The 27530-nt window shown below is 39.5% G+C and overlaps 1 protein-coding gene across 2 annotated transcripts in view; it reads left to right on the plus strand.

Moving 5' to 3' along the window:
• Nucleotides 1–23716, plus strand: part of LOC132113738 (neuronal acetylcholine receptor subunit beta-2-like) — a 28784-nt gene extending 5068 nt beyond the window's left edge. Inside the window, exons 1-6 of one of the 2 annotated variants that reach the window (XM_059521702.1) lie at nucleotides 20287–20375; nucleotides 20760–20905; nucleotides 20991–21035; nucleotides 21119–21228; nucleotides 21768–22719; nucleotides 23072–23716. In XM_059521702.1, the coding sequence (XP_059377685.1) occupies nucleotides 20357–20375; nucleotides 20760–20905; nucleotides 20991–21035; nucleotides 21119–21228; nucleotides 21768–22719; nucleotides 23072–23218 (1419 nt within the window). In that variant the 5' untranslated portion in view covers nucleotides 20287–20356 and the 3' untranslated portion in view covers nucleotides 23219–23716. Of the gene's footprint in view, nucleotides 1–20286; nucleotides 20376–20759; nucleotides 20906–20990; nucleotides 21036–21118; nucleotides 21229–21767; nucleotides 22720–23071 lie in introns of those variants that run through there. The other variant, XM_059521703.1, reaches the window with a different exon arrangement.
• Nucleotides 23717–27530: the final 3814 nt, after the last annotated feature.

Here is a 27530-nt window from a genome sequence, read left to right on the forward strand (position 1 = left end):
AACTCCAGCAACTCATAGCCTCAATGCCCAGACGTCTTCAAACTGTTTTGAAAAGAAAAGGAGATGCTACACCATGGTAAACATGCCCCGTCCCAACTATTTTGAGACCTGTAGTAGAAATCAAAATTGAAATGAGCTCATTTTGTGCATAAAATTGTAAACTTTCTCAGTTTAAACATTTGCTATGTTATCTATGTTCTATTGTGAATAAAATATTGGCTCATGTGATTTGAAAGTCTTTTAGTTTGCATTTTATTAAAATTTAAAAAACGTCCCAACTTTTCCGGAATTCGGGTTGTATATATATATATATATATATATATATATATATATATATATATATATATATATATATATATATATAATTGTCATAACTTATGATCACTTATCACACTGAGCCATCAACACTTGCTCTCTCTCTCTCCAAAATTGTGTAATATTTAAAGCGACTAAAAAATCAATGTCATTCGACATGGAATGGGAAAGACAAATGGATTGCTTACATATTTTAAATAATATGCCATGGGGACTGTGATCTGTATTTAAGTGGTAGAAGATGTTTTTACATAAGTTGATGGCTTGATTACGCTCACGGATGTCAAGTCTCGCTCGCGCGCAAGAGAAGCGCATAGTCTACCGAGAGCGCGTGAGTCTGTTCGCCTACAAAGAGAACATCCCGAAGATATTTTAACATAAAGCTCGTGTTTGTTATCACTGAAAAGGACCGAATAACTCTTCAGGCTTAAGACACGCACGGATTTTTCACAATCTGGGGGCACAAGAATCCCGGATAACTCGTCGCGTAGCCTACTTAGATCAGTTTGTCTTAATTGCAGGGACTGTAATGAAGTGTGCGGGGAAAATGGATCTGTAAGGCGCGATCTTTGTCTGTCAGTTGGTGCAACTGTGTGCTCGTACAGGAGATGGCAGCTCCGACGTTATGAAATGTTCTTTAATATCATGAACCATAAAATGTAGTCAGTGTTCTGCTATTGTTTATTTTCATAATTAATATTGTTTATTTCCATTTTAAATTTGGCAGACACTGTGCGTTCACTTAATCGAAAATGAAAACGGTAATGCGCGATTTGCATTTGCGTTTGGATTATGTCACATTTTATGCGTCCACAAATTGAAAACGCAATTGCAAATACAATTTGCAATGCCTTTTGAATAATGTCCGCAATATCATTCCATAGTAAAGTGTGTGTTTTACGTCTAGTCACAATAAACAGTGTAAATGTGTCAGTCAAAAATAGTTAAATAATTGAAAATAACAACAACCCCAAAATAAAGGATTGTTTATTTAATGTTTAATGTTATTTAATGTTTATTGAATCAGTATACATTGTTAAAAATGTAAATCAGTCAGTTATTTAACACTGAATGACTGGTCACATATTTGACCAATACAATCTTATGTTATGAGACTTGAGCTAGATCAATTTAATTGAATTTATAATATTTTATTAAATCAATAGCTCTTTTTCTAAATAATAATAATAATTAGTATTATTGGTATTATCTGAGAAAGTGCTTGCTTTTGTGAAGCTTTGTCACACATAATTTTTCATAAGGGAAAACAAGAATTAAATAGCTTTGGTTATGTGATTATTTTATTCACATGAAATCAAAACAACCTATACTTTAATTCATTATTGACAACTCTTTGCAAAATACATCAATAAGTCTCTTTAGACCTGTAACCAGTGTGATTAAAGGGGTTAAATTGGGTCAGTCCACATAATGGCACGTTCTCTGTGCCCCATAGCTCACTACACTCACAGATCTGTTTCCAACTGTGAAGCATCACTTCAGTGCCCACACAGAGAGTCTTTTATGAGTGCATCATGTTTCATTGAGTATGAAGGATGACTTTGTTACTTAAAATCATCGATCAGTTTCACACTGAACATGAAATAGCTATTAGATCATTTACAATCAATTGGTATTTAGTATAAACCCTTCATCATGGTTGCATAGTCATGTGTTTTCTTGATCTCCATGTGGTAGTGAGGGGAAACTTGAGCATATGTACAATTCAGTATTAAAGTGTCTTTTTTCAGTCCATTTCAGGGCATGCATGGTGATTGTGTGTGTGTGTGTTTTGGTTCTTGAGGCATGCTTATGCTAACTCTGATTAGATCTTTTGCTCAGTGAGTCAGAGCAGCAGAGAGGGTCTCTTAAACACGTTCATGAATGTGTGCACACACACATACAGAATAAACCTAGACTTCAGAATAGCTTGTTGCTGTGAAGGACAGCTTTCATTGAAGTCTAGTTTGTGCACAGAACTCCATTTAATATATTTAGTCAATAAATGCCTAAATTGACTGACTTTATAGCTTGCATTTATTATCGAACCATGCAGTTGCACATACTGTGAATTGCACAAAAATATTTTACGACTGCCTGAAGCAAAAAGAGCTGTTTTTTTTCATGTTGAGGCTTTGTTTTAGGTGAACTCTTAATTACTTTCTGAATTCTAACAAAAAATTAAGGAAGCCCTAGTATAATCAGTGGATAAGGACTGGGCTCCTTTTCCGACTGTTGTGATTGCCATTAGCAGTATTGATTCCTGTATGCTTCCATTAATGATTTTTATTGCTGAAGTATTTCCACTAATTAAGCAGTGAGTCAAGGTCATGGCTTGATCAAGCAACTTACAAATGAGTAATACAACAAGTGATTCAAATGTTTGGGGTTAGTTTGATTTTAAAATGTTTTTTGAAAGAAGTTTCTTATGCTCAACAAAGCTGCATTCATTTGATCAAAACAATAAAATAAATTATTGTGTAAAATTATTACAAATTAAAATAATTGTAAAATATAAAAAAATGTAATTAATTCCTGTGGTGGCAAAGCTGAATTTTCAGCAGACATTACTTATTTGTCACATGATCCTTCAGAAATCATTCAAATATTATGATTTGGTGCTCAAGAACATTTCCCATTATTATTATTATCGATTTTGAAAGCAGTTTTGCTGCTCAATATGTTTTCAGAAACTGTGATGATCTTTTTCAGGATTCTTTGTTAACTATAAAGTTAAGAACAGCATTAAATTATAAATGTTTTTACAATCACTTTTGATCAGTTTCATGCATTTTTGCAGAATAAAAATATTATATTTTAATAAATGTAGTTTAATATCTAAGTATTGCCACATTAAGACCTCAGAAAGGCTTGAAACAACATGCTCTGCCCAATAAATGGAAGTTAGGCTACCCGAACTGTTTGAACATAATCCCAATATATTGAAAAGAATAAGTGATTAACAAGCCAGCCATGTGTATTAATGGGGTTTCAGTCTCTGTTGGATTGTGAAAATATGTTCTGTGATTCCAGAAAAAGTGTGATATACTAAAACCCCCACAGTCTCAGATTCTTAAACTAATGAAAACTGAAATCATGGGTGAGAGAAAAAAAAGGAAACACTCTCTTTTAGAGGTAAAAGGCAGCATGAAGTGGATTTGACTCTCTCACATACTGAAATTGCGGCACTAGGGTAACTGTTGGGCCATGTAGCTAGTGAATATGTGTATATTTGTGTAAGTTGTTTGATGCAGTGGAGCTTGGATACAGATAGAGTAGCTTATAATAATTGGATATTTATGCCACTTAAACACAGATACACTAGTTAAGCACTGCCCTGTCAAACAGAAGAGCATAGTTGTATTCAGCTTAGAATGGAAAAGTGTTTATTTCTGTGTGCTAGTGCTAATATTGAAAGCTATGTTATTATTTTGTATGCTTAGTAAAGTACTCTGCAGACTAGGCTTGTTGTGATAGTCGGTGTTACCGGTGATACACGGTGTTTAACCCACCTACCGGTCATAGCACTTGACCACCGGCACCGTCCCCATCGTGTTGAAGTTTTAGCCTATAGCAATAAAGCACTTAATTCAGTTAGTGACTACGTGCCTTCGTAATTTAGCGTAATCGGAACGAGCGCCGCAGTAAAGCAGCAGGTGTCCAATTTCATTTATCATTTGAGGAGAGTGAGGCGAGCTAACTGGCAAACGATGGCAGAAGATCTGGTTTCAAAGCGAACTGTTGCAATTTAAAATGAAGGTTTTTCGTTTATTGTTTCTCATTTAGCCTATTTATAATTTTTTGTACGGTGTATGCAGTTAATAGGCCTACCTCTTTTTTTAACAGCTTAACATGAGTTTAATTTTTATATTAGTTTTTTTTTTGCACTTAAGTGTCCAGTGATTATTCGGGTAGGCTACCTTATTTAACGAAGTTTTTGATGTTCGTTCGTTTCATATTCGATGGTTGTGCGGTGTTTTTTTTTTTTTTTGCTGAAAAAGGCAGGCACTTTATTTAACGAATAGGGAATTTTTGTATATAATTTCTTGTTTGATACTTGTGCAGTGGTTCGTTTTGTTAATAAATGCACTTTAAAGGTGTTTCATAAGTGCTTTCGTTTAGTTTTTGCATGGTGTGTTAAGTTATTATTCATTTTGCAATAAAGATGTGTGTAATACAAGCGAGTGTCTTATTGTTTTGTGTATTTTTATTAAGAATAAAATAAATTAACCCATGATTAATTCAAACAAATGCTACTGAATTGCCGCTAATTAAAGTGAAAGTAAATTGAGACGTGTGCACGACCGCATTTTCGGCTACCCGAAATCCCCGACACGCAACCCCGGTGACACCGGGATTACCGTTTTTTTTACACGTCGATTAACCGGTGGAAAAAATCCATCACCGCAACATCCCTACTGCAGACTAGGTCTGTGTGTGTTTGTCTGTGTTGGTGTGTATCGAGGCAGGTTTTATTGTAGTGCAGCTGAATTATTGACAGAGTTGAAGTGTACCGGTGTGGAAAAGCTCAGTGAATGCAACTAGAGGTCGACCGATATATCGGGCTGATATTTGTCATTTTTTAATATATCGGCATCGGCCGATATCCGTGTTTAGTAGCGCGGATTTAAAGTCAGGCACGTCGGCGGGCAGCCCCGTGTTATTGGTGCGCTGCTGCTGCCTCATGTGAAGCACCCAAAGCCAAAACTTTTGGAAGATTCATCAACAGTCCTGGGAGATAAAGGCAGTCAGAGAATTTCACTCTGTAAATGGGGTGGAGAAGTTGGCAGCTCTTACAAACACTGCAGAGTTACTCCGCCCCGCTCACAAACAGCACCGTGCTCGGAGAGACACCTGTCCTGGAGCTTCCAAGAACGGCGAATGATATTTGTTCGGAAGCATGGTTTGATGCAGACAATAACCAGTTTTTCAATTTGTATTTAGGGATGTCAATGTTTGATAATTTCCATGATCGATCGTCGTTTAAATTAACGATCAATTAATAACCTTAATGCTGCAAAATGCGTCTGCAGCGGTATTATTATTATGTGCAAAAGCCACTTGGAAAAAAAGCTTTCTCAACCGAATTAAAGGGGTTTTAGTCTGAACAAAATGCTAGTAGCAGGACTGTAAAATGAATAGATGTGATTATGATCATTTGATAAAATGAAGAGAGCGCGCCATACGTTTGAGATCATTTTACTTTATTGAATGTTTCCCGTCAAGGAGACCGCTGAATGCATCTTTTTAAATTGTTTCGTGGTGCTCGTTGTTGTATTTTAAAACGCAACTGCAATGTTTTCAAATGACACTATAGTAGTGGTGCAACGGATCATCATTGATCCGTGATCCGTTCGGATCAATATCTTCGGTTCGGCACACACGTGACCCGCAGATTGATTTATGAAAAAAAAAGGTTGCGCATGTTCAGTCCACACTCAGTGGTCATGGCGAGCGGAGGAATGGAGGAGCTTGAGCGCCCCGCGCATTTTGGCTTCCCTGTCAGATATAATGATGAAGGATGAGGTTAGAGTGTAAAACCGTGACGGTGCGTAGAGCCATTTTATATATATATAAATAATGGTGACTGAGGCTGTCACTCTTTGCTTTTGTGTTCCACAAAATAAAAGACATATGAGTGAGATGATTTATTTCTAAAATTTTATTTATTTAAATGTATATTTAAGTTTACATTTATGTTCCAACCAACTTGAAAAATTCTACTTGATAAATGCTCTAAAACTTTTATGTAAATGATTGACTTATATATATATATATATATATTACCTGTTTTATATATTTAATACTTGGTCAGTTTATTGATTTGTTTGGTTAACTTTGGATACATTTTTTTTTAATACAGTGCAGTGCACAAAATTAAGATTCGAGAGATGGTTCAAGTCAGTGCCCAATAAATGATGATAAGTTTAGAAATGTTGTGCATCCACTTATTATTAGTGTGACATTTTAGCATGCAAATGGAGGGGAAAACTTCAAGATATCGGCCCTAAAAATCGGCAGCACATATCGGCCATCGGCTGACCCTGACCTCTAAACATCGGCATTGGCATCGATCTGTAAATGCAACTGTTAGTGTGTGTGTGTTGTTTTGTATAATTTTGAGATGTCCAAGTGTCTTTCTCTTTCCAAGTCCCTGTCCTTTCTTGGTTGTTTAGGAGTGTGTGTGTTTTTGTGAAGAGCCCTGAACAGGACATGGAGATGGTCTAAATAAGTCAGGGGTTTTAGTAACACTTTTATCATAGGGTTTTACACACAGATATTAGTCACCACTCTGTACAGCATTCTCCATATTAAATTTACATTTACATTTATTCATTTAGCTGACGCTTTTATCCAAAGCGACTTACAATTGCTATATATGTCAGAGGTCGCACGCCTCTGGAGCAACTAGGGGTTAAGTGTCTTGCTCAGGGACACATTGGTGTCTCACAGTGGATTCGAACCCGGGTCTCTCACACCAAAGCCATGTGTCTTATCCACTGTGCCAACACCACCCCATAAATAGTCACTTCAAACAAAATGCTGAAGATTTTATAATCTTGAACCATTGATTTACTGTTTTTATATTATTATATTAGGTAATGTGTTAATGAATGAATGAATGCAATCTTCACTATATATATATATATGATATCACAAAAAAAAACAAGTTAAACAACAAAATCACTTTCTTCAAAACTTTTTTCTTTTGTTAAATTAAAATATCTTTTAGGAATCTGATTATTACTGACTAGATGACGTTCCAATATGTTGCCCATAATGCGTAACAACTGCAAACAAAAACTAACATGGTTACCGCTGTGTTTGTAGTGTTCATTTATGGTCATATAATTTTGCTCACTAAACGTCTCAGGTTATGAATGTAACCATGGTTCCCTGAGAGGGAACGAGACACTGCGTCCTCTAGGGGCCGCTATGGGGAACACCAAGTCGTGACCCGTGTCTGAAGCATACTTTGAAAAACTCCAACGTGTTGGCCGGTGACAGCCTCTGATGTCACTACCGGCGCGACTATAAATAAGCGCCAGTAGGACCCGTCATTTTACTTCTTCGTCTGAAGCTTGCGTCCGAAGCATGGCAGGGAGCTAGAGGACGCAGTGTCTCGTTCCCTCTCAGGGAACCATGGTTACATTCGTAACCTGAGACGTTCCCTTTCAAGGGAACTTCGAACTGCGTCCTCTAGTGGCCACTATGGGGAACAGTATACCCACGCCGCCATGCTAAGGGGAGTGCAGGCCAGAATCATGGGAAACACTAAGTACCAACTCTATCATTTTACTGGGAGTTGCCCCTGGGACGGTTAGACGGCTGTCCATGACATTATCCCTTATGGCCAAAGGCCTAAGCTACATACCCAACTTACCTGTAGGGCCTCGGCCCGGGGTAGAGCTGAAGGCTTGGAATCACGAAAGATTCCTTTAAAGGGATACGGCTAAGAACCTAGTATGTTATACCAAGTCTTGCCCGTCACACAAGGGCTACCACTAGCTTTCGCATAAGCTTGCCGAAAGAGCTGTCTCAACAGTTCTCTAGTAGCAACGCCCTGTTTTAGATAGGTATCAGAGGATACATGGGTGGAGTGGCGCCCAAGATGAACGGGGCTTTAACCGACTCAAGAAAGGGCATGAAGCAACCGTGCGAAGCCCTCACCATATAGGATTTTAGAAAGAACACAGAGTACTAGCGTGCCAACTTACCACATTGTGGATTTAGTAAGCACACTTACCATAGCATTGATTTACAAATACTGTTCTAAGGAGGGGCTCTCGTGGCACTCTGATAGAGCAGCTCATAGATGGAATGGCCTGGGAGCAGAGCAATTTTTTTTTGGAGGAAGAAATGTACAGATGAAGCCTCGGCCACGCCTGTACCATGGCGTCCAGCCCTAGTGGAGCTGGATGAGTCAGAGGAAGCCAGAGGGGATAGTGCGATGCTCTCTCGAGTCGCAAACAGATCCATCCGAGTCTGGCCAACCTCTCCAACTCTGCTTCATCACCTCGGTGTGAAGCCGCCATTCCCCGAGCCTCAGCCCCTGCCTCAACAGGATGTCTACTCTCACAGTGCATCTCAAAACAGCATGTTTGAGAGTCATCAACTCAATCTATGGAAACAATACTGGAGCGCTCTGGTGAAAAAACAGAGAATTCCGTCTAATATGAGAGGAGGACTCTGAGCTCAGAGTAGCGCGCTCATAGGAGACCCTTCTTGGAAAAAGGGGAGCGCTGCTAAACTACCACGAGAATTGCCCAAACAGCCCCTCATGTTGAGGGAAGCGATGCTTGAGGTGTATAACAAATACACACTGGCTGAATGAAGCCCAAGGGACTCAGGATTTCAGAAAGTGCGCAGAGTCTTGCGTGCACACTTACCACTTACGTGGGTTTCAGACAGTGCGCAAAGTGTTCACGTGCACACTGACCACCATGTGGTTTTGAGAAAGTACACAAAGCTTAGCGTGTGTACTTAAAGGTTCCTAAGCATCGCAGAGGCGCTGGATCGCACGGGAGAGGCCAGCTCCAATTTTACAAACCTCAAGCGAGGGGAGCATCACCTGAGGCAGTATATACAGGAAAACTTCATAACTACCACCTCCACCTTCCCATTGGACATTCCACCTGCTCTCATATTCACACTAAGTGGCCAGGAGGCCCCTCAGGGTGACCTGGCCGAACATCCCGCCGGATGTTGAAATGTTGATGAATTGATGTTGACATCCATGAAATTCCCTGCAGTGCTGTGCCAGTTCTGATGATCAGCCAGGCTCCCGCAGAAAGCCTGTGATCTCGGTCACCTAATACCAGAGCACGAGGCCGGACGGTCGTTGCCATTCCGGCAAATACACGATAATGCGACCCGGCATTTGTTCACGGGTCGCTAGATTTGGTCCATTCACATTGCAAGCGAAATGCCGGAATATGTGCACGCTTTCACACACAACCCGTAACGTTCCCGGGTCGAGTTGACACGTGACATCCGGATGTGACGTACAATGTACGAGTCAAAAAAGATTGGCGCCAAAGAATAAGGAAAGGCAAAACGGAAGTGTTCTCATTGCTTTGTAAACATGGCTGTTGGCCAGCAACTAGCGGCATTGTTGTTTATGCTAAATGCTCAAATTACTACATGTTTTTCGATATTGACTTCTTTCCGGAGAGTTAATGAGAGAACGCGTACGCTGGAAGCAAAGCTTGCTGAGGCAGCGAGACTTCGAGCACAGAGGTGCCATCGGATGCTAAAAGCTACCACTCTGTGTACACGGCTCATGCAACTGGGTGTTTTTGATAGAAGAATGTGGATGTTACGAAGACCTCAAGGTGCTGTATTTTGGACTAATGTCCTCGAAAACTTCACCGCCGATCAGTGGCATCAGAACTTTCGCATGTCACACACCACGTTTGAGTTTGTTCTGCAACTTGTTGAGCGAAGTCTGAGACGAAAGTCTACAAACTGGAGAAAGCCACTTGAACCACGCCGTAGATTGGCTATTGTTTTGTGGTGGTACCAGGGTATCCCCTGGTGAATACCGCACAATCAGTTGTCTTTTTGGTGTGGGGCTGTCGACTGTTTGTACTCTGGTTCATGAAGTGACAGCGACATTGAAGAGAAAACTTTTCAAACGTTTCATCTCCTTGCCCAGAGGAGAAGCTCTTCAGAACACTATAAATGGATTCGCTGAATGTGGGTATCCATTATGTGCTGGTGCAATAGACGGTAGCCACATCCCTATTATTCCTCCCCAGGAAGATGCTGCAGCTTACTACAATCGTAAGGGATGGCATTCAATTGTACTTCAAGCTGTTGTCGACCACAACTTCTGGTAAGAATCTAGTCCATAAGCTGTTTTTATCTTTACCAAAATTATATTTTCACGTGAACAGATATTAACTCCATGTCTCCCGAACTAGCTTCACAGATGTGTATTGAGGCTGGCCTGGCCGCACACATGACGCTCGTGTGTTGTCCAATTCTCCCATTTTCCAAATGGCAGAAGAAAATGGTGGAAATGGTTTCCACGTGAGGTAATCACTATTTCATTTGCTGTTATTATATATATATATATATATATATATATATATATATATATATATATATATATATATATATATATATATATATATATATATATATTCAATATAATCAATATACAAGGGTATGCAACCACATTGCATGATCATTATCAATTTGCTGATTTTTTCTTTACTTATAAACAGAACTTAAGGATTTTTTTTTATAAACATGTATTTATTGAATTTTAACAGTTTACAAAAACATATAACAGTCAATCTATAAAATAATCCACTCCCCCCACCCCAAACGAAACGAAAAAAAAAAAAAAAAAAAAAACACTGGGTAACGACATTATATAATCATAAACAGCTTAGGAGGTATCAACTTTAGGGACATATCTCCTTCAGGTTTCCAGAGTATCCTCGACTTCACAGTTCTCCAAGAATGCAAGAAAGGGATTCCAAATCTCTCTGAATTCGGCTGATTTCTTTTTCACTGTGTATGTTAACTTCTCAAGGATAAGGCATGATGATAGTTCTTTCAGCCATCGACCAACAGAAGGGCTCTTGACATCTTTCCAACAGAGAGAAATCAAGCGTCAAGCTTGGACTAAACATAAGTCTGTAATTTTCTTTTCTTTGCGGTTTAACATGCAGTCCTTTGGATACAAATTAAGAATACAAAGTGCAGGATTGTCAGGCACTGGATTTAAGGTCATCTTAGAAATACATTTTATAACTTAATTCAAGAACTTTCGTATCTCTGAGCAGTCCCACAGACAATGAAATAAGGTGCCCTTTTCGAAATTACATTTAACACAGATATCAGGAATATTAGGATTCATCTTATTCAGTCTTTCGGGAGTAACATAAGTCCTCATAATCCAATTATATTGAATCAATTTAAGATGGGTATTTATTGTTAAAAGTTGTGCTCTAGAGCACACCTCTATCCAGTCCTCTTCTGAGATATCTGTTTGTAAGTCATTTATCCATTGAGTTTTCTTATGCTCAGTAGAGTCTTTATGGTTTTTCACCAGGGTATTATAGAGTAAAGATATCTGACCCTTGCCAGTACAGTTATTCACAGCTAGGTTTTCTAACGTGGACAAGCGGGGTTGTATATAGGATTGTGTCTGTGCATAAACAAAACTCCTTAACTGTAAATATTTAAAAAAGTGCGTCCGAGGTATATCATATTTATTACTAAGTTCCTCAAATGAAGCTAGTTTACTTTCCTTATATAGATCCATAACTTTACAGATGCCCTTAGTTGCCCACATTTTAAAACCTTGGTCTTTTTTCCAGGAGAAAAGTTATCATTCCCCCATATTGGTGAAAAGCCTGAAAACAAAGTAGATTCACCGAGAAATGACTGTACATTGTGCCAGACATTAATTGTGTTTCTAACAAAGGGGTTATCAGTGAGCCGCTTCAGTTTTTTGACAGATGCAGAGTATAAATAAGTGTCAAGTCGCTGGCCTTTAGTACAGATACTTTCAATTTGCACCCATGGTAAGTAAGGTTCAGGTGAAAACCAGTACATTGCAGCTCTAATTTGAGCAGCCCAAAAGTACCATTGTAAATTAGGTAATTGTAATCCTCCTCTCTCATAAGGCAGGTAAAGAAGTGACAGTCTCAACCTTGACCTCCTGTTATTCCAAATAAACTTAGTAAATAGTTGCTTCATTTTGGAAAAGAACTGTGGCGGCGGGGGTAAAGGAATGGATTGAAATAGGTATAAAAACTTTGGTAATAAATTCATCTTGATTATATTTATACGCCCTATAAGAGAAATTGGCATTGATGACCAGCTATTCATGGATTCATTTACTGTAGAAATCATGGGATCATAGTTGCAGAATATTAAATCTTTAATGGATGGGGTGATAGTGATACCGAGATATTTAAATGCATTTACCGCATTATTGAAAGGGTGTTTTATCACTGGATTTATTCGCTCCTGCTTGTTCAGGAACATAATAGAGGATTTTGTATCGTTTACTTTAAAGCCTGAAAATTTTCCGAAGGTTTCAATTAAATTGGTCAGATTGAGAATTCAATTACTTAGGTCTGTTAGAAGCAAGAGGGTGTCATCAGCATACATTACAATGCGATGTTCCGTGTCTGATATTTTTATACCTGAAATTGAGGGGTACGATCTCACCGCTATTGCAAGCGGTTCCATTGCCAAAACAAATAGCATTGGCGAGAGAGGGCACCCCTGACGAGTACCTCTTGTGAGTTTGAAAGGAGATGATATTATATGGTTGGTGGAGACCTCTGCTATTGGGTCAGTATAAAGTGTCTCAATCCATTTTCGAAAGTAGTTACCAAAGCCAAGGTGAAATAGCACATCGAATAAATAGCTCCACTCCACTCTGTCGAATGCTTTTTCAGCATCTAAGGACAGAATAGCGGTGTCAGGGGTTCCCTCCCTCGCGTGTATCAGATTCAACACCCTTCTGACATTATGGAATGCTTGGCGGTTTTTCACAAAACCATTCTGATCCGGGTTGATCACTGTCGGGAGCACCGGTTCTAGTCTTCTAGCCATTACTTTAGCAATAATCTTAGCATCTGTGTTAAGCAGAGAAATAGGTCTATACGATGTGCAATTGGTAGGGGACTTATTGGGTTTCAATATAAGTGTTATCAGCGCACACCTCAGAGAATCCGGAAGACAACCCTGTTGAAAGGCCTCATCATACATAGCTAAAAGGGGTTCAATTAATTTATCTTTAAATATCTTATAGATATCAACTGGAAGACCGTCAGGGCCTGCGGCCTTACCTCCTCTCATATTAGTAATGGCACCAGCAATTTCTGAGGCATCTAGTTTCCTATCCAATTGTTCTTTAAAATCGTCTGATATGGGAAGAATATAAAGATCATCTAGAAACTCAGATTGTGATTCCAGGCTCTCCGGGGATTCGGATGAATATAATATTTTATAGTAGATGGTGAAAGTATCATTAATTTCTTTTGGGTCTGTTGTTATTGCTCCGTTCTGAGTTTGAATAGCAGTAATTGCCCTATCTGTGTCTAATTTCTTTATTCGCCAGGCTAACAGTCTCCCCGGTTTTTCACCTTGATCATAGAAACTCTGTTTGAGCCGGATTAAACTGTTTTCTGCTTTTGATGTGGAAATTTCCTCGTATTGGGCTTTAAGTAGCTTTAATTCTTGTTTTATTTTTGTGGAGCTGTCCAAAAAGGCCTCATTTTCCAACTGTCTAATTTTGTGGTCAAGCTCATTCATTTTCAACTTGAGTTTGTTTGTTTTTGAACTAGTGTAAGATATGATCATGCCTCTGATATATGCCTTAAAGGCCTCCCATCTGACAATAGCAGATGTCTCATCTGTATTTTTATTGAAGAACAACTCAATTTGGGCATCTGAAAAAATTGCAAGAAGTTCGAATCAGAAAGCCATCTGGGATGAAATCTCCATCTAGGAGTCCCTTTAACTACCCCTTGGGCTCTATATACAAGTGAAGTAGGGGAGTGGTCTGACAGCAGAATACTATTATAGTTACATTCTATCACAGAGGAGAACATAGAGTTGGAAATCAGGAAAAAATCTATTCGTGAGTATGACTTAAATCGGGGAGAATAACAGGAGAATTCTAATTTATCTGGGTTCAGTCTCCTCCAGGGGTCACACAAATTCAGATCATTTATATACTGTAACAATTTCTTCCTACTTTGTATATGAGAGGAGTCCATCTCAGTTGACCGATCCAATTTAGGATCTAAAGTGCAGTTGAAATCACCTGCTATAATAGCCTTCCCTGGGAGAGAAGCAATTAATAAAAATAAATTTTCAAAGAATTTGGGATTGTCTTCGTTTGGGGCATATACATTAATCATGTTTATCTTCTCATTTATCAATGTACCCTGGACAATCAGGTACCTACCCCCTATGTCACGGATGATGTTGTCCACTTTAAAGGGTATTAATTTATGGATCAGGATCATCACCCCTCGGGTGTGTGTTAAGTAGGAGGCTGATATTACTTGCCCTAGCCATTTCCTTTTTATCTTTATCACTTCATCTGACAATAAATGGGTTTCTTGGAGATATACAACTAACGATTTGAGTTGTTTAACCCTACTGAGGACTTGCTTAATTTTAGCCAACTTCCCCATACCTCTAACATTCCAGGATGTAAACTTCAAATTTAGATTAGAAGACATAAAATAAAATCAAGCATAAACAGTTTCAACCAGGTCACATAACAGGAAGGAATAATGTAAACTGTAATTTCGTTCTTAAAGCAATTGGAGTGTATGTCGTTATCCCGAAATGCAAAATAAAATGTACATTTATAACCCCTAAACTTAATCCCAGCACTATCTCCCCGAACGAGACGGCTTACTTTCCCTGGTAACATTAAGAGCGAGCTAGACACTCAACTGATCCACTAACAACGAGGAGCAGTAATAAACTGATAAATCACACGCTAAACCCCACCCCCGCTCACAATCGGCATAATAAAATAAGCGAACAGAATATACAATATATACATACGCGCATCTGTCTGTGTGGGATTAAAACCACGTCTGCGTATAGTGACAATTGGGTGCAGCCTGGCAAAGCATCGTTACAGTACCTTTTCTCAGTATCGTTAGGTGGAAAAACAAAGTTCAGGATAAATGATCACATCGTATGCTGCCGTTAAAAAGTCCCGTCACTGACAGAGGTCCTCCCGGTGTAATCCCGTTAGCCAGTCGTGGTCAACTTGCTAGGTGTCCAATTCTTTAATAAACGACTCCACACCTGCAGGATCATCAAACACGCGAGATTTCCCTCCATGGAGCAGCTTGAGTTTGGCAGGATAAATGATGCCGTAGTCTATCTTCAGGTCCCGTAGTCTTTTTTTCACATCATCGAATCGCTTTCTTTTCCTGTGCAGATCAGTAGAGATGTCTTGGAAAAGCATGACATGGTGGCCTTCATACATGATCTTGCCCTTTTTTCTGGCTGCCTGCATGACTCGGATCTTGTCTCTGAAGTTTAAAAACTTCAGTATCATGACTCGCGGAGCAGAGGATTGTGGCGCACCTGGTAGTCTTTGAGCTCTTTCAATAATCAGTGGGGCAGGAAAAGTCTCGGGTCCAAAGACATCGGGTAGCCATTTTTCCAGGAAAGCAGCTGCGTCGCCCTTTTCAACTTTCTCCGGGAGGTTCACCAGTCTGAGATTTGAACTACGGCTCCTGTTTTCCAGGTCATCCACCTTAAGGGTGAGCTCAGGCACCTGTTTCTTCAGTATCGTGATTCTGGTTTTCTCATTGGCAATGTCATCTTCCATGTCACCAATACGGTTCTCTGCTTGTTCTAGTCTCCCTGAAAAGTCTTTGAAGTCTGACTTAATCTCGTTGATTGCGGTCAGAACTCCGTCAAATTTGGAGCTGAAGTCATTTTTCAGGGATGCAATAGCTTCTAAAATCCCCGCGGCTCCGGGAACGTGCACATCAGTGGTTAGCGTGCTAGCATCTTCCCCTGTTTCTTCTAGCCGATCGGGTTTGTTTTGAGCCTTTTTTTGGTGGCCCGAGTTGGATTTAGATTGTTTGGTCGACATGTCTTAGATTACAGATGTACTAAACTTAAGTTTGATGAAGGAGTGCGTTCGCTTTTAATTCAGGATAAGTAAATTTAGCCGATTCCTACGGAGAGATCGAGAATGCGACCATTCAGCTCCGCGCCATAGCTCCTCCCCAGAACTCAAAGATTTTGTGAACGGAGTTGAGGTTTCTGTCCATTTAATTGGTGATGCTGCATACCCGCTCAAGAACTGGCTTATGAAGGGTTTCACAAATCACCTTGCGCTGACCCCTCAACAACGGCTGTACAACTACCGACTGAGCTCAGCACGAATGGTTGTCGAGAACGCCTTCGGACGACTCAAAGGGCGTTGGCGGTGCTTACTGAAGCGCAACGATGTCAACACCGCACTGATGTCTGATGTTGTTGCTGTTTCTTGTGTTCTCCACAATATTTGTGAGATGCACGAAGAAACGTTTCTGCAAGCGCAAGATGTTTTCCAGGGAGTGGGAGGCCGTAATGCTCAAGGAATTCGGGAGGCTATGAAGACGCTCTTCTAACTTGTTTACATTGTTACATGCACATCCATCTGTACCAAAAGCTGTGAAATTACGCATGAAAAACAAATAAAACATGTCAACAATTCTCAATAAAAATAATTTATTTTGGAAAGAATAAAAAGTGTGTTGTGCCTGTTTACATCAAATGTAACCGTTTCAAGTACACAGTATGACAAAGAAAACAGTTTAAGTTTAACTGAATAAAGTGAATAAAGATATAAAGAATAAAATTGTATAAAGAATAAAGTGTAGTAAGATGCACATAAGACATAAAAAGTGTTGACATTTACAAAAAAACACAATGCAATTAGAAAAAAGAAGTGTAACACAATATTAACAATGCAAAAAAAACTCCAAAATGTTCAAACAGTTAAAAAAATCTTTACCTGGCAAGCAAGAGTGCCATTAGATAATTATGCACAAATATAAATATTATATAATTTGTACTATACATTTTTTTTTACTTTTATATAAATGCTACTAATCCAGTACTATGAAATATTCAATAATTGTTATACAATAACAATTAAGTTTTGAAGCAGTCCTACTCAAGCTGCAATGATGGCAACGGGTTGAATAAGCCATTTTCTGTATTGTCTGATGTGCTTTGCTGAAAACGGGCATGACGAGCGGGCACATAATAGGGCGTGGGTGCTGGAGCTGGCATACGGCTAAGAATTTCACCCAAAAAACGATTTTGGTTGTCTTGTAGCTCACGCAGCATTGCCATCTGTTTAGCCAGCTCTTCCGCCCTTGCCTGACTCGCCCTCCCTCCTCAACTGGTTTTCATACTCCCTCTGCTCATCCAAACGGACACGTTCCCTCTCCTCAAAGTCTCGGTCCATTTCAAAACAGAGGTCCTTCACCTCTTTCATGATCAAATCTGTTCTGGACTGGCGTTTTCTGGCTTTTTACGCAGGGGGTGGTTGAGGTGATTCTGAAAAAACAAAACAATGTGGTTTAGTAACCTGAGGGAAGCATGTGATACATGGCAGACAAAGAACAAACAGTCCAGCAAGGTACATAATAGCATAGTTATGTAACTCACCTGAATTACTTTCCCTGGAAATTTCCTTGACGGTCTCCGAGCTGGACGCAACTGTGGACACAACGGTGCAAGAAGAAGCGGCTACCTCTGCTGTTGTCTCTTGTTCGTCATTCCTACACGGAGACGCCGCCATACTGCCCAGTAATGCTACTGGGTTAGCCGAGTGGCTTGTTCCCCATATGCTGTAGCATAAATCGAAGTAAGGCCAGTCTAGTCTTCCACTGCCGCTCCTTCCGTTGTGATCCAGCACTTGGTGAAAATTTTTTTTCAAAGCCTTCAGCTTACTGATGACCTGCGCTTTCTCTCTCGAGAAACCACGCTGTTGCATTTTTATTTTTATTTGCTCATACACGACCGCATCACGTACCGTTCCCCTGAGCTGGCGAACAATCTCAGCTTCAGCGCGGATAGTAAGGAGCTCCGTGGTCTCAACTTCTGTCTAGTTTGCGCACATTTCTGTTTGTTTAATTTTAGTTTCTTTTGTATACGAACACTTTCTGCGTTTAAAACACCGACTAGCTCTTCTGGCACTGCAGGGTTGTATTATTGAAAAAACAAGTTCAAGGAGTCGCACAATAACTACGTCATCACTATGTCACATCCGTTGCGGCATTAGTTTCTGGCTTTTGTTCACACAGCGCTCGTCCCAGGTTGAACCCGGCAATGTTACTAGGTCCCCGACCCGGGTTTAATCCGGGGTTCAATCCCGGGACGTGGTTGCTTTCACACAGAAGCCGACCCGGCAATGTTCCGGCAAAATGCCGGGTCCGACGTGCAGTGTGAAAGGGGCTTCAGTCATCTCCTGCTCTTTCTGGGTAGAACCCAGCAGAGCACTAACTTCAGTATCAGAAAGGGTTAATGACAACGCCTTGCTAGTGGATGCCATGATAACAATGAAAGATCGCTCTTACCGTGGTCGTTTCTCAGATGCACGCTTCAAACAAAACAGTCAATGAAGACGAAGAAGATAAATGAAGGGTCCTACTGGCGCTTATTTATAGTCATGCCGGTAGTGACGTCAGAGGCTGTCGCCGGCCAACACGTTGGAGTTTTTCAAAGTATGCTTCAGACACGGGTTACGACGAGGTGTTCCCGATAGCGGCCCCTAGAGGACGCAGTTCGAAGTTCCCTTGAAAGGGAACCCTCATTATAATAATTACTGTCAGACTCTGCTTTTACATGCTGTAATATGAGAGCTTGTGATAAAGACAATGTGTGCTGATGGGGCAGTGATGGGCTGAACTATTGACTCATGTTTGGCATTAAAGAATGATCGTTCCCATGGGGTTTTAATGAGAGATGTGGCAAAGGGCTTCTGTGACCCTCTGCAAGCTGTCTGTGACTCATGAGGATTGTTGCTTCGGTGCATCATATTTACAGATGAATGGGGCTCATTATGTAACTGTCTGGATTCATAATAATGGATGTGTTGATTCTTTTGAAGGGATAATGAAATTTGACATTTATAATAGACATGAACCACAGGTAGCATCAGTATGCGCATAGAAGGATTAATAAAAATTATTTGTAATTTTCTTTCAGAAATATTTTTAGTAGGGCTGTCAGTTGAGTAAATAAATGAATTATTTATACAATTTGTGAAATAATTTGATATATCACTATTTTTGCTGAGAAAAGAAATACAGAAGACAGGGGTCATAAAGCAACGAATGGACATTAAGAAAATGTGGCTATAGAAGTTCATAAATTGTTAATTTATCTATGTACATACACAGTCTGATGACTCTGCTGTTTTGAATAATAACCTCCAAAAATATGTTCTCAAGATTGTTGAGTTTGAAATCTTTCACTCTCAGCTTTGGAGAGTTTCAGATTCGCTTTTTCAAATGGCCCCCAAAATTGCTAATCATGGAATTCATTTAATTAGTCACATGTTTTAGCTGCACTTGTTGAGCTGTTATTCAGATGGAGTATGTCTCACTGAGCACATGCTGAGTGATTGTGTGTTGAATGATGACTGCTGCCCCAGTGCTTCTATTGTCAACTTTAATCTTGTAGTCTCTGTACTCATTGTCCCCACAGTGCACTGCTTGTCCACAGAGTGATGTTATTTGTCCTGACTTGCTGTCCCTTAGAGACAGTGGCACAGAAACACCAGTAGAGTTTTTCTTTTTTTCTGAAACTTACTTTTTGCCCTCTATATAGTGTTCATAGTCATAACATGTTTTCATTGGCCATGAAACTGTTGTTCATATTATTTCCTTAAAATTTAGCTCAATGCATATGACAATGTGTTTATCTAGCTGTTTTTATTTGGTTTGGGAGTCATGACAACAGCAGAAAATAACTCCTTAGTTAAACTTTTGTTGGTAAATTTTCCTTTAATGTTAGAAGGTTAGAAGTTAGAAGACACAGCAGTCAGTGAATTTTGGAAAGTTTAGATTTTTTTTCTTTTTTAGGTTACACTACCATTCCAAAATTTGGGGTTGGTAAGATTTGTTAAAATATATTTTTAAATATTCAAAAATATTATCCTTTTTACCATTTTAAGTCATTTTCTTTTCCCCCCAAAATGCTAGTTAATGTTATTGCATTGGATTTTGTTCACACAGGTTTTAATAACTTCACTATTTATTTATTGATTTTTTTTTTTTTTTTTTTTTTTTTTTTTACTTTTTGGATGTTTTTTCCCCCACCTTGTTACACTTGTGATGTTAGTGGTCAGAAATGACAGACCTACAAAAAACTGCTTGAAAATGTATTTATTTTATTCTTGTTATCGGATTCAATCAACTTATGAGTTTCTTTTCTTTTACATTTCCCAAGGTTTTTGTATTTCTTTGTGGAACTGATTGATCAAAGGCATCATTGTTCTGATCTCAGTAAAAAAAAAAAAAACATGAGGTGCATAAGCTCAGGTCAGTGATGCCTACAAAACTTGTGCTAACTGAAAGAAAACAGTTTGACAAAAATATTTAATCCAAGGTTTTGTAATAATATAGCATAATGAGAAAATGTCATTTTTGACCAGGAACATCAAATTAGGTAAAGGATAAAAAAATAAATAATAATTTAAATATTTAAACCATGCATTACTTCCTTTAAAAAGTATTTACTGAACATAACCCAGTTTTACCCCAATTTGTCACTTGTGTTCATTTATAAATTTTTAGTGTATTGAAAGTGTTACAAATTCTATGTGAATCACATAGATTTTATAAATTAAATAAATCCCAAGTAAACCATTTCTTTCATTCAATTTCGTAACCTACATTGTTAACATGTTAATGTCTGTTTTTCAGCTGTATGGTGTGCGGAGGTGGAGGAACGTTTAATAAACTATTTACTCTCCCCTGACCGATACAACAAGCTGATTCGTCCCGCAGTCAACAAGAGCCAGCAGGTCACCATTGCAATCCAAGTGTCCCTCGCCCAGCTCATCAGTGTGGTGGGTAGCTGGAACATGAAAAGCTGCCACACATGGCACATTTTATTAAATCAATTTTTCTAATATGATAATTTTTGTATTTCAGAATGAGAGAGAGCAGATCATGACCACCAACTGTTGGCTCTCTCAGGTATGAGCAGTGGAACTTTTGTGTTTGGGTTGTATTATTATTATTATTAATGAGATTCTTTGTGTGGTGTGTGTCATGTGCAGGTATGGAATGATTACCGGTTGATATGGGATCCAGAGGAGTATGAAGGGATAAGAAAAGTGTGCCTTCCTTCCCAGCATATATGGCTGCCTGACATTGTTCTGTACAACAAGTGAGTAACTTTCTAGTACAGAAAAAAGATTTTGTTCAGATTTTATTTTGACTTGTAAAACCATAAAGCAATATTTTATGCAAAAATTAAAATTCTGTCATCATTTCAACTATTTTTGCTGATACAATGAAAGTCAGTGGGGTCCAAAACTTTTTTATGTGAAATTAAATTTAGAAAAAATATTTAGAAAAGGCTTTATTTATTCAAAGGTTGAATCCTTACAAAAAATACAGGTTGTAGCAGGAGACTATTTATCTAATTATTATTATTTTTTTTTTTACAAAGCTGCGTCAATGCAGGATTTGGACAGGGTTTCACCTTTACCAAGGACAGAGTTACTGCATTAATCTCAAGAACGGAGACTGAGATTAGAATGACAGCGTTTTTTGCATGATGTTGAGCTGGCACTCAGGATAAGAGTATCAGCTTTAACTTTCAGCGTTATTATGCACTTTATTATGCACACAAGCACAACAGGATACTCTGTTTTTTGTATTTAAAACAGCAAATTTTAAACAATGTGTTTGTCCTGTTTTAAGTGCTGACGGGACATATGAAGTGTCTTTCTACTCCAATGCAGTCGTGTCAAATAACGGTGAGGTTGCCTGGCTACCACCAGCCATTTATAAGAGTGCCTGTAAGATTGAGGTCCGGGACTTCCCCTTTGACCAGCAAAACTGCACACTCAAGTTTCGCTCATGGACTTATGACCACACAGAAATCGACCTCATCTTGCTGTCGGACTTTGCCAGCCGAGATGACTTCAAGCCAAGCGGTGAGTGGGATATTGTCTCATTGCCTGGTCGCAAAAACAAAGACCCTAATGATGCCACATATTTGGATATAACATATGATTTTATCATCAGACGCAAACCGCTGTTCTATACCATTAACTTGATCATCCCATGTGTTCTCATCACTTCACTGGCCATCTTAGTTTTTTACCTCCCGTCAGACTGTGGGGAGAAGATGACCTTGTGTATTTCTGTTCTTCTGGCCTTAACTGTGTTCCTCTTGCTTATTTCCAAAATCGTACCACCGACCTCACTCGCTGTGCCCCTCATTGGAAAGTACTTGATGTTCACCATGGTCTTGGTGACATTTTCAATTGTTACAAGTGTGTGTGTGCTAAACGTGCACCATCGTTCCCCAAGCACACACACTATGCCCAAATGGGTTAAATACTACTTTGTGTTCCGTTTCCCTGCTTTCCTCTTCATGCAACGACCAGGAGAGTCCAACAAATTTGGCAGGAAGCACCAGCATTGCTCATCATCTGATCTCCCAGCAAAAAGTGAGGCGGATGAGACTGATTCCACCTTCTTTGTCAGTGAAAATGCCAAGCACATTGGTTGGAGACCTGGCGAGTTGCAGGAAAACACAGAAATTCATAAGCGAATGGCGGTAAAGTGCTCTGCAGAAATACAGGAGGCTGTGAAGGGGGTCCGATATATTGCTGACAAGTTGAAAAATGAGGATGATGATGAAGGGGTGAGTGCTGGATTGAGTTTTACTTAAACTGAATTTGTGTATTTTTATACTTTTATACATATCAATTAAATTATATTTTGTATCTATTCATTGTATCTATTTATGACTACTTGTCAAATAATTGAATATATATATATATATATATATATATATATATATAAACATATAAAAGCACAGTTCTTTTAAATTGTGATATTACATAATGTTACTGTTTTTTTGTTTAAATAATTGCACAAATGGTGAACGAACGACACCTGTTAAAAAAAAAAAAAAAGGTAAAACTTTTGAATGGTAGTGCACTTATAATCACACATAAATTCAAATGAATTTGCATATTCTCTCTTTCTCACAGATCATTGAGGACTGGAAATATGTGGCTATGGTGATCGACTGTCTGTTTCTGTGGGTCTTTGTTTTAGTGTGTGTTGTAGGAACCGTCTGCCTCTTTATGCAGCCACTTTTCAAGAGCTATAACACTCCTGCCACTGATGATTTGTAGATCACAAAGTCAGATCAACTTCCCATCCCACATGGCTGTTTATTTTCAATGCACAACCTATTCTTATCACGGACTTGACATGACAACCTTCTCATTCTAATAAATATTGTAGCAAAAATCCAACAATGGACTTTAAACCTGAAACAATTCATAAACGTTAAGCTCTGTGCATCATTCAATGCACAATGGCACAAAATTCTTAGATGCTGTTGAGTCAGAGCACAATACTGGACACACACTGAATATTTAAATGCCTCTAACACTGACCTGAACTAAAAAACCCTTCAGAGCTGTCATTCAGCTGAAACATTTAGCCCTGGAGGCTTCAACATTCTCTAACCTCTCGTAGAAAATGAATCTCCAAATCCCAAAATGGCTCCAAACCGACCCCCACGACTTGATTTGTCAAAACTGAGTCTTTTTCTTAAGCATAATCCAATTTTATGAAATTTCCAAATGCTTTTGTGCAGGATGCATTCAAATCTGCACAATTCTGAACCCCCAGTGTTTAGAATTGTGCTGGGTTGTAAATGGTGCTTGATCTGTGCACGTCTCTCCTGATTCAGATGAGATGACATTTTAATTTAAAAAAGCAATATTATTGATAGCGGACTTAAGTTAAAATGCTTTGATGCATTTTTTTTTTTTTTTTTAAACGTCTTGGTTAGCAAGTGATGTAATGCTAAATTTATCCATATCTGTTCCGATGAAGAAACAATTTCATCAACATCTTGGATGGCCAGAGGGTACTATTATATCTATATATATCACACATTTCCAGTCCTTGATAATATGTTTTCAGTGTTACGATCCCCTTTCCCAGTCTAGGGTTGGGTGTGGGAGTAACAGATTAACTAAAATTTATAAAGGAATAAATTAAAGAAAAACGTGGAGGAATCACCTCAGTCCTCTGCTCCAGAAAATACAAACACCACTTAGTAAGTAAATAAGGAATTTATTTATAAAGGTAAGCAATAAATGTCTTCAGGAGAGGGCCTGGCCAAAACAACAAACAAAACAGCAGCTGACTAGCAGGAGGAGTACTAAATAATCTATCCAAGTAAAAGAAAAGAAATTAACAAAAGCTTTCCTCAACTCCCTCACTAACCAAAAACAGGGATAAACAGGAGTACAAAATAAAAGGGCACCCTCTCCCTACAGCTTCCAATACTAATGATAAATCAAATAAAGTGAGTTACAATACCTCTTAATACCTTAACAGAAATAAGAATAGAAAAATAGATGTTCTACACTCTGTGGCTTCAACACACCACTTGTGCACAGGAATACAATTCAGTTTCGGTTCAAATCACTTAACGATTTTAACATTACACCATCAACGGAGGAACACAATGCAGGTCTGGAGCAGTGGAGAAGTGAGCCTCTCCCAAGCAGTGTTCCCTCTGCTCTTTTGTAGCAGCCCCGATTGCAGCACACACTCAGTTGATTACCACCTGTGGGCAATTTGAACTGCCTATCAATCAGAGAGAAAACACAGGATACATAACCCCACACCCCAAAGGGTGGGAAATACATACCTTAACAATTAAATAAAAAAAAAAAACATACATCCTAGGGATGTAACACCCCCACCACCAAGAATACAAACCACAGTTTGTAGTAATCACATTCACAATACCATTTACACTTGTATAGAGGATACAAGTGTCAGAACAATTTCATACTCTGGAGAGAGCATCTGCCCATTCTGGGTAGGGGAAAAGAGTCAGGTTTTGTTACGCTGTTGACCTTCCGATAATCAGTGCAAAACCGAAAGCTATTATCAGGCTTTGGTACAAGCAAGCAAGGGGAACTCCAAGGACTCTGGCTGGGCATAGCAATTCCATGATGCAGCATGTACTCGACCTCGGTCTGCATGACCGCACGTTTCTGTGGATTAACCCTGTAAGGATGTTGTTTTATAGGGGTTACATCACCAACATCAATGTCGTGCACACACACAGTTGTTCTACCGGGCACATCACTAAACAGGGTGGGAAAAGCATTCAGTAACTTGATTAAATCTTTAGCCTGTTCAACAGAAAGATGACAAAGGAAAGGGGAAAGGTTTTTCAGAACAGCAGAATTCTTCAGAGGAGTAGAGGAAATTGGAACATCAAAGCACATCAAGCCATCCTCCTCCAAGGAGTAATCTGCCACTACACCCACAGTGGCAATAGCGGCAGGCTGCAGTGAACCCTTGGTTTGATCTGCATTCACTCCATAGTGAGTTCTGTCTACATATGCCTTAAGTCGGTTTACGTGACACACACGGCTCTTACATTTTCTATCAGGAGTAGCTACAAGGAAAGTTGGTGTCATTTAACTTCTTTTCAACCAGGTATGGACCAGAGAATTTTGCTTGTGAGATGGAACCAGGGGTTGGAAGTAGAACAAACACAGAATCACCAGGGCAAAAGTCTCTTTTTACAGCCCTTTTGTCGAAACGCGCCTTCATCTTAGTCTGAGCAGAGGAAAGATGAAGTTTGGCAAGACTTCGGGCTTTGTGCAACCTCTCACGGATAGAAGTGACATAATCGTCGACAGGAACCGGTTTAGAACTTTGTTCCAACAATTGTTCGCTTAACAACTTCAGAGGGCCGCGAACTGTATGGCCAAACACAAGTTCAGATGGGCTAAAGCCAAGAGATTCTTGCACGGACTCTCTAATTGCAAACATTAGGAAAGGGAGACCCTCTACCCAATCTCTCCCAGTTTCCACACAATAACGACGCAGTAGTGTTTTCAGGGTTTGATGAAATCTTTCGAGAGCCCCTTGGGACTCAGGATGATATGCTGTAGACATTTGGTGACTTATGTCAAGTTTTTCGAGAGCCTTTTTAAAAATTCTAGAAGTAAAATTTGACCCTTGGTCACTCTGAATTACTTTTGGCAATCCGAAAGTGGTACAAAATTTGAGCAATTCTTTTACAACCACTTTAGATTTTAATGTACGTATCGGAACTGCCTCAGTGAAACGGGTTGCAGCACACATAATGGTCAATATATACTGCTGTCCTGATTTGGCTTTGGGCAATGGTCCAACACAGTCAACAATTAAGCGTTCGAACGGATCATCCACAGCTGGAATAGGGCACAGGGGTGCTGGTGGAATCTTCTGATTGGGTTTACCTGCCATCTGGCACACATGACAAGACTTACAGAACCTGGACACGGCTGACTTAAAAGCAGGCCAGAAAAAGTACCTGGTAATTCGCTGGTAGGTTTTTGTTATACCCATATGACCAGACAATGTATTTTCATGGGCAAGTTTCAAAACTTGTCGCCGATAACCAGCAGGTAAAACAATCTGCCGCACTTCCTGCCAACCTAAATCCTCTTGCTGGGGCTTCCACCTACGCATCAACAATCCACCTTCCCAGAAGTAAACCACCCCTGAATCAGATGTATGGGTAGCCCTTCTAGCGATTGATATACACTTGGCTAGGGAAGGGTCTGCTTTCTGTGCTGCAGCTAAGTGTTCTCTATCTACCTTCAGTGGGGTTTCAGAGTTTAATTCCTCAGGAGCTACAGCAGGGTCAGGGTCAGGGATTATAGACAGGACACACTCCACTGAGTTAGGACCATTAACCAAAAAGGAATCTGAGAGATCCACCATCTCCTCAAATTTCTTTGACTGGGCACGGGTAACGGCACAAGCGGGAAATGTAGAGGGGAAATTCACTCCCAAATCAGGGTTGTTTGTGGTACTTGGTTTATAGGATACAACTGGCCTAGGAAAGACCGTGCCACCCGCAAGGTCATTTCCCAGAATCAGATCAACTCCCTCAACAGGTAATCGTGGGCGCACAGCTAAGCTGACCGGCCCACTCACAAGGTCAGAGTTCAGATACACAGTGTGAAGTGGTACTTTCTCACAGTGCATATTAATACCACGAATTAAAATGTCGTTACCGGTAAACGAGTCAGTGGAAAAAGGCAAGACGGCTGCAGATATGAAGGACTGGGCTGCACCAGTGTCACGCAAGATTGTTACCGATTTATAACTAGAATCGGGAGCTAGAGAAACTGTGCCTTCAAACAAGAAAGGCTGATAACTCTCTTCACTAAGAGAGCTCACATTACCTAGAGTTTGTACCAGTGCTACATTTTTGGGTTTGGAAGCCATTCTTTTCTGTTTCCAAGCCTTACAGTCCGAAATTAAATGGTTCGGATCAAGGCAGAAGAAACAGACACGCCTTTCTTCACCGCTCGCAAACTTACGACCAAATTTAGACTGCATCTCACTTTTAGACGAGTGCACAACAGGCGGGGCAACCAAGTTTTCTGCATGGATCAACGGAAGTTTGGC

This window comes from Carassius carassius, chromosome 33 (assembly GCF_963082965.1).
Source record: "Carassius carassius chromosome 33, fCarCar2.1, whole genome shotgun sequence".
Taxonomy (NCBI): domain Eukaryota; kingdom Metazoa; phylum Chordata; class Actinopteri; order Cypriniformes; family Cyprinidae; genus Carassius; species Carassius carassius.